This window comes from Macadamia integrifolia, chromosome 10 (genome assembly GCF_013358625.1).
Source record: "Macadamia integrifolia cultivar HAES 741 chromosome 10, SCU_Mint_v3, whole genome shotgun sequence".
Lineage (NCBI taxonomy): Eukaryota > Viridiplantae > Streptophyta > Magnoliopsida > Proteales > Proteaceae > Macadamia > Macadamia integrifolia.
In genome coordinates, this window is record NC_056566.1 from 26,841,897 (window position 1) to 26,850,345 (window position 8,449).

General features: G+C 37.6%; 1 protein-coding gene across 1 annotated transcript; it reads left to right on the plus strand.

Moving 5' to 3' along the window:
* Positions 1 to 1,126: 1,126 nt before the first annotated feature.
* Positions 1,127 to 2,976, plus strand: LOC122090689 (heavy metal-associated isoprenylated plant protein 35-like). Its single transcript, XM_042660358.1, has 4 exons — positions 1,127 to 1,255; positions 1,359 to 1,453; positions 1,540 to 1,615; positions 1,771 to 2,976. The coding sequence occupies exons 2-4, from the start codon at positions 1,406 to 1,408 to the stop codon at positions 2,655 to 2,657; spliced, it is 1,011 nt and encodes a 336-aa protein (XP_042516292.1). The 5' UTR covers positions 1,127 to 1,255; positions 1,359 to 1,405; the 3' UTR covers positions 2,658 to 2,976.
* Positions 2,977 to 8,449: the final 5,473 nt, after the last annotated feature.

Genomic DNA, 8,449 nt, shown 5'->3' on the forward strand with positions numbered 1-8,449 from the left:
AAAAAAAAAAAAAATGAAAATATGCTTAGCATTTGGTTTAAAAGGAATTTTTTTGACGATATAAGGAAGAGGAAGCTAATTTCAAATACGTATCTCCATTTTTAACGTGTAATAAAGGGTGGGAGTTTAATGATAGAACATACATCCAGAATTTCAGTCCTCGGCAGGTCATATCATAATTGACAAAGATATTCTCTGTTCATTGTAGATGACAAAAGACTTTTTCCTATAACATTTACAATTGACAATGGATCATATCTCAAGAAGCGAAGTCTTGGTTCAATCCTTCACCCCTTGGGGCCACTCGACACAAGGATTAAGTTTTATGGACAATTCACATATTTGTACCACATGGTAGGTTTGATGAAGACTGAAATTTTGTAAAGAAGTAGACTTAAATTTTCTTTGTTCATGTTTCAAGTTTTCAACTCAATTGGATTTTTCTTAAAAAAATAAAAAAAAATTAGCTAAGTAGCTAAATAAGCTTTCAAAAATCAAAGACTAGCAAAAGTTGCATGTCAGCTTAGAGCCTTAGACTTTCAAGATTAGCAACAAGTGCAAAGAAGAGGCTATACGATAGAATTTAAGTATAAAATTTGATAAATGAAAAATCTTAACCATTCTCTTGATATCCACAATAGTCAAAACTGCCATATCATTAATCCACATAAAGCAATTTAAGGGTGTCAATTTACGACCACAATCAAATTTAAGAACGACCATTTAAAACCTAATTGAATTTTGCTTTTGAAAAATGAAATTTCATTGATTCGGTTTTAAATGAAAAATCATTTGTTTGGATCGATTGAATAAAGTGTAACCAATCTAAATCAATCGAACCGAATCAAATCAAATATATATATTTTTTTTGGTAACAAATCAAATCGAATTTAAACCATATTAAACCATACAATCATGTATATTTGTTCAATTGTGTGAAATTACTTATTGGAGTGTTTTTTTTTTTTAATTATACAAAAGGAGAAAACCAGATACTGGAAAAGTCGGATTAATCATTTCCTGAAAGGAGAAAAGAGGAAGAACAATTATGGGTAATTTTGTCATTTTGGTCTTCTCATGGTTACGATCCTCAATATATTCGGCCCTTCAGCTTCTCCTTCGCTGTCGCTTCTTCACACATCACACACGCCGTCACCATTCCACGAGAACCCACCTTTTATACTCTCAGTCCCCTCTGAAAGATCTCTCTCGCACTCTCTACATTCTATAAAGACTAAACCTATCTTTTAAAAAGGTCGCTACTCTATGGAAAGAAGTTAATTAAATTCTCCATCTCTCGCACTTCATTCCTCCTCTTTAAACGTTTTCACACAGTCGAGACGTTTCCTCTTTTCCAGGTTTTCTCATCAACTTCAAAGCTCGGAAACCGATCTCTATCTCGGTCATGGCGACAAAACCAACTGAAGAAGCTTTCGAACCCCTGAAATACCAGGTAATGAATAACTATTTCTGTAGCTTTCGTTTCCACCAATTTCAACTTCTTTGGTGTTTCTAAATCTCTGTTTTGGGGTTTTCCAGACATGGGTTTTGAAAGTATCCATCCACTGCGAAGGCTGCAAGAGAAAGGTCAAGAAGGTGCTTCAGGGAATCGAAGGTACGAACGATGAAACCCTCGTTTCACTCGACAGTTTCTTCTAATTGCGGTCCTATTTCATCTGGGTTTTCTTTGTAGACAAATTTTCTCTTCTAAATCACGCAATAACTCGTTTTTTTTTTTGGCTGTTATATTGTGGTTATACTATTTTTCAGGGGTTTACACAACAACGATCGATTCGCCGCAACAAAAAGTTATAGTGACCGGAAACGTCGATGCTGAGACCCTGATCAGAAAGCTTCTGAAAACAGGGAAGCACGCGGAGCTCTGGCCTGAGAAAGCTGAGAAGAAGAAGAAAAAAGGAAAGGGGAAGAATGACGAGAAACAAAGTGCCGAGGGTGAGAACAAATCCCCAGAGAACGTTGATTCCAAAACTGCCTCCTCCGATACTGAGAAAAGTGAAGACGTAACCGCCGGCAAAAGTAGCGAAGCAAACACCAAAAACAACGGCGGCGCTCAGTGCAAAGAAGCGGCGAAAGGTGAAGGAAAGAAGGTAGAGAATTCTCCCGCCGGCAATCACTCCCAAGTTGTGGATCCAGAAGGAGAAAGCAGTGAAAGCGACGACGGAGGAGCTGCTTCTGCAACTGAGAAAAGCGGCGGTGGCAATGGAGGTAAAAAGAAGAAGAAGAAGAAGAAGAAGGCGAAAAAGGTCAATTTCGCCAACAACGAAGGCGGAGGTGAAACTTCCGGCGCTACAGCTGCAAACACTGGATCAGTCGCTGCATCTGGTCCGGTCCATTCGGGTCCAACCCCAACTCCAACTCCGGTGTCCATCAATGTCAGCCCTCCACGTCAGCAACCATACTCCTATACTACCTACGTGGCTTCCCCTGCATACGCCGTGAATTACCATACGGCGTATCCTAACTCCAGCTACGGTGCATCCTCCTACTACGCTAACCCACCGCCGTATTCATATGCGTACACGTCTGCGGAATCGTACACATCGGCGGAATCTTACTCAATGCCACGGCAGTCGTCGGATTCGGATTCTTTCGAGATGTTCAGCGATGAGAACCCGAATGGTTGCGTGGTTATGTGACCGGCGGTTCGACTGCTCGCTCGGCGTACCGGAAATCACGGCAATCAATGTTGGTTTTCCGGCCATGGAACTTCACCTTATGAGGGATTAAAGTTTAGCTTAACTTAAGCTTATCGTATAGTGGTTTTGTACCTTTTTGTAACAATGTACATGGATGGTTAAGGAATATTAGAGTTGATGAACCAATAAGATTGGTTTTTTGTTTTGGGGGTTATGATAGTTAATCCTTGTTTAGCATTTTTAACTACTTGGTTTGCTCAAAATGTCATTCTCCTTGTAATGAATAGTTGTCGGTGGGAGTATCTCTCTCTCTCTCTCTCTAACATGATCTTGGGTATTAACAACAATTACCTAACATAGACGGTGAGTTGTGGTGAGAAAAAAGTCTGCTCACTAGGAGGTTTTGAGTTTGAGTAAAAAAATCTGAAGTATCAATATAGTATCATATTAGTCTTGGCAGATACTGATATAGATTGGACTGTTTTACCCAAATAAAATCGGTGTCTAGTTTTTGGACCATTTTACTCTCTTATATTGTTACTATCGCTACTATTGTAGTATCGCTATCGTATATATGCATTGACCGATATGATAGTGATACTTTGAACCGTGCTCTTCAAGCATAATTATCCTCGTACTTTAAAGGAGATTTAGGCTAAGATGGAGAGTAAAAGACAAAAAGAAGGGTTTTAGGTCCTTGATAATGCTCTTGAACTTTGATTGCTCTTTTAAAAGTATAAATCCTAGTTGTATGGTTCTTTTACTCCTCTTTTTTCTTGTGTGTATAGGAGAATTTGATTATGGAGTGGAGAATATAACTAATAAAGGCAAAGGGTTTTTGGTTTCGGGTTTAGTCGTTATATACGAAAATAAATCAAGACATATCTGCACAACACAGAGATTTAATGAGGTTCATACATCGATGTGTTGTGCTACGTCCTCTGGTGAAAAAGAAAATGTTTTTCTATGTGGAAGAGAGATTACACCCAAATAGTGGGGAAAAAATTTGCTCTAAGACCCTCGCTCGAAAAGCACCCTAAATTACAATAACTTGATTAATAAGACGATAGTACATTATATACTCCTCCAAATTGCAGGTTGATCCATCAGGTCGCGGTCGATCGGGAGGAATCCCTCTGCTTCCATTACAGATCTCAAAAAACTCATTCGAATCGCCACCAAAATATGTCAGAGCAGATCATTATTCAGAACAGATCAAGAATTCGAGACAAACTTAACACATTTCATTTCACTAATCCAATGCCTAATACTACCTTTGAAGTTTCAAGTCTAGATTGGACTGGTCACTGATATCGATATGGATCGGCCATATCAGGCTTGCACTTTCCTGTTTCGATACCACGGATATAGAAGCAATCAATCAAGTATTAGTATCAATATCGATATAGCCAATTTAGAGAGAGAGAATTTACCACAAAAAAGAAAAAAATTGAGAAAGAGAGAGAGAGAGAGAGGTTTGTACAAATGCTGCTGCCTCTTTTATTCTTTCTTTATAACCTGTATTTCTCTCCCCCTTGTTAGGTGGGAAGGGAACCCAAAAAGCAAAGATCTACTTAATAGTAGAGACTAGAGAGGAAAAGAAAAGAAAATCTCGTTGACGTGATCTATGATTATTTTAATTTGACTGTTACAGTGTTAATCAGCTCTTAATAAACCAAATCAAATCAGGGTGTGATGTCACTCAACTTTGTAAAACATAAAACCAGGACTGCAATCGGTTCCTGTCGATTCTGATCTAATTATGAATCAAACCAGCAGGAATTGGAATCGACCAATTCTTCCAACTGAACCAAAAAAAGTGGTTTGATTAGCCTATAAACTGGTCAAAACATTTAGAAAAATTTAAAAATTGCAGAAATCCAAAGTTCCCCACAGGATGAGCTAATCTCCTCAAGTTTGAATATGTCAGTTGACCAAATGAGGGAAAAATCATAAGAAATGAGGTCTTGGTTCTTAAAGTTGCAGGGGGTGAATTGGGCAAATTAGACCGATCTGGATCAGATTAGCCGGTTCGGTTCATGGGTGGAGGAATCGGTTGGATTGGAATATTCACTGTGGATCATTGCTCTTTTCAGTTTTCATGCACAGTATACCCAGATAAGAGAAAAAGAGAGAATTTTTTTTTTTGATATACTGTAATCAAATTGAATACCAATAGCTTATATCACCAATTCCCTTAAAAGATGATCTTCTAAATTCTTATTCTCTTAAGCCACCTGAATGTGATTTAGAATCCCTTTTATTTTTGATTGGCTCAAAGGTAACCCAAAAGGAGCTTCTAACTGTATTCGCATTGGTTACAAGTTAAACTAAAACTATGGTCTTGGTTACAAGTTAAACTGAAATTTATGTATATATAGATCTCAAGGTCTTCGAGTTTGCCATGTGGCAAAATAGAATCCAAGACTATAAGAGGGTGCATGGAATGTGGTTCTGTACTGGGTTTGCTGCATAATGTATTAAAATAACTAGTTGGGTTCTTTTCTTTTCAAGTTTAATGACAAGAAATACGAGAAGGCATCTTTCCACCAAGCAACTGACACCAAATTTGGGAAGGAAGGAATAGAAATTAAGTTGGGAAAGTCCATTCTTCGAGAGGGTATGGTTGATAGAATCTAAAAAAGGAAGGACCAATTGCTCATACTAGTACTTCTATTCAATTATTAAGATTAAATATTCCTATTCTTGGGTAAAGGTGACATGGGAAATTTCCAAGAAGGCCTCTGGCCAATTAACTCCCCCACATCATCTTAGCTTTTCTAATACCCTAAAAGCAGTTGCTCTGCATTTTTTATTTTGTGCATCAAACAGTACAAAGTTGGCTTAGAAATTTTGTAGAACCAGTAAAAAAAATTTTGGATATGTCCTTGGTCTTCTTCAGTTTAGCCCCTTTGAAGAACACAAAGAAGGTTAAGGGTGTAAAAAATCAGACCAATTCATTGAACCAACCGAAATCCTTACTGGTTCGGTTGTGGTTTCGATTTTAGAAACTATAAAAATATCGAAATCGATCAGATCAACTGATAAGACTGATCCAAACCTATAACTTGGAACGAACTGGGGCGAAAAAACATGATAAAAATGATAAAAAATAATTTTAGAATGGTAGCTCATTCAAAGGAAGAAGCTATATAGAGATGTTCATGTATCAAAAAAATAAAATTTTCTGCTTTCCAAAGCTAGAATGGCTAGAGTGCTGAGAAAAAAAGAGTCTTGATCAAAAGCATGTGACATGGGATTGTAAATTGTAATGACTTTTGCTGGCCCACTTGGAAGGGAGAAGAACATTGACCAGGGAAATTGGGAATCCTCACCAAAAAAGCAAATGGATCAGCATATTACGTTTAATTTATCTTATGAGATATCATCTCCATTTCAGGGCACTTGTCACTCATCTTGTGGGCAATTTCCTCCCAAGAACCAGATTCTTTGAAAGTTCAAACCCACCTTCTTTACCAAGCCAAATCTATGATGTAATACCTGCAATGTTTTATGGTATAAGGTCCAATCCAAGTTTATACAGAATACAGATAACACGAAGATCACATAACCCAGAGTATGAGGATAACTATGGGGTTCAACTTGGTTCTTTCAAAAGTTAAGTGTCATCATTCCTGTAATCCTATGAGTCTTCTTTTAAATATAATAAGGACTATAAGAAAGGTGGTGTAATAATGTCAATGATAATGATGATTGTGATGGAAGGAAAAAATAAAAAGGTCACCATGGAATGAACCTGTCCAGATTGACAAGTTTAGGGGATAGACATTGTCTAACCATCAACCTAATTCTTCTTTTCAATGAAGGATAACATATAAAGGCATGCACTGTGATTTAGTTTGAGTCATCTGCACAATAGGATGGGGAAAAGAGATTGTTGAGGTCAAGGATTTGATGGCCTAAATAGGAGGAATCACAAAGTAGGATTCATCTAGCCAACCTGTAGTGTAGTAGCTGGTGTAAGGCTTTGTAAGTTGTTCTCCACAATGTTCTTGTAGAAACACAGTTGAGAAAGTCAAAAAATACAACCCCCCTCCACCCCCCCCCCACCCCACCCCTAAAAAAAAAAAAAATCATAATTTGAGCTCATCTAATGAAATGGCATTGAAGGGAATGGTCTCTGCTCAAAGTGGATTATGCATCACACAGTTTCTCCAATATCAAAATTTTTCTTATCAGGTCCCATTATAGCTTTTCTTTCCAAATTTTGGATTTGATTTTTGCAGCCATTTTATGTCATAAAATACTTGACATATGAAGAATGAGAAGGGTAAGACAGGTTGGAAGAAAAGGGGGTGGGGGAACCATCTTTTACAAATGATGTTTGGTCCTGGGCTGTTTGCTTGTGCTTGGTAACTTCTTTGCAGCTTTGGTTTCTTTATGATGCAATCACTCAGTTTTCTAGTAAATTAATGTTGTTTAGAACATTTTACTTCGAACCAAATGGAGCCTTATTAATAAATTATATGTCAAATTTATGTATATGAATGTTGTCTGAACCAAAAAAGATCACCTAAGCAAGTGAAGACCTATATATCTCTTGGTCACTCATCAGTTTTGGTATCACGATGCATTGAAAAGCAGCACAGTATTGTGACCAAGCTACCTAATAATAGATAAGTCTAGAATTATGCCCACCCAAAGCAACTAAGAGAAGTGAGAATTATTTTATTCATCAATCAACAAAGTAACCTGGAAATTATATTTATGTTTAAGTGTACCTGTACTATTAGATGTTGTTGATACAATCTGTTCCAGCAAGAACTTTGCAGGATCACTGAATGGGTTGCTCAAAATATAGGTGTTAATAAACTTTAGCGTCTCGTCGTTGCTGAAGAAGTCAAATAAACCATCACTTAGAACTATTACAAAGTGGTCATTCTTCGAGATTCTGTGGATGTTAATTGAAGGTTGGACCCGAAGAATACCCATCAGAATATCATTCATTTTCTTCTGCAGAAATCAAGTACGCATTTCACTTCACTTCTTGAAGGAACACTCTTGGACTTCAATAAACTGAAATCCTATTCAGAAGGCTTGCTTTGAGTATATACAATGGAACTCAAGGTTGACCCACTACTCTGTAGAGAAGATGACAAAATATCCAAGCTTGAGAAAGATAAAGAGGAATAGTTAAATTAGAAACACAAAATGGAAACTTCAGGTAAAACAAATACTGCAGCATACATATGCCAATCACTAGAATAGTGCAAATGGTCATAGGATATTTCTCAAGGTTAACAAGCATTCATAAGGCCATGAAAAGCTGTTGGGCATCTAAAGTCATGTTCCAAGAGAAAAGCCACTTTAGAAGCAACTGATAGGGTTATGGGAGAAGGATCGTGCAGTGTGTTGTAAAGGGCTTTCACAAATCTCTAACCATTACAATATGTGGTTATAAAATGCTGTAGAAGAGCTCTCATTTGTTACTTAATCATGTACTGCACCTGAAACTTCTTCATAGAAACCTCCCGATGTTAGTCAACCTCCAACCATGATGATCACTATTTGTTAAGTTTGTCTCGAATTCTTGACCCGTTTTGAAGATTGACCCGATCCGACATATTTTGGTGGCGACCCGAATGGGAATTTTTCTGAGATCTGTGATGGAAGCAGAGGGCTTGGGCCTATCAGCCCATCACTGATCTCGTATGGGGGTGCGGGGGCGTATGGTTCGACCGGATTGACCGTGACCCGATGGGTCGAACCGCTATTTGGAGTATATATATATATATAATGTACTGTTGCTTGTTGAGAGTCATTGTATTCTA

Coding starts and splice junctions, on each gene's coding strand:
- LOC122090689 (XM_042660358.1), top strand. CDS start 1,406: ATGGCGACAAAACCAACTGAAGAAGCTTTCGAACCCCTGAAATACCAG. Junction 1,454..1,539: donor TCGAACCCCTGAAATACCAG/GTAATGAATAAC, acceptor GGGGTTTTCCAG/ACATGGGTTTTGAAAGTATC. Junction 1,616..1,770: donor GGTGCTTCAGGGAATCGAAG/GTACGAACGATG, acceptor ACTATTTTTCAG/GGGTTTACACAACAACGATC.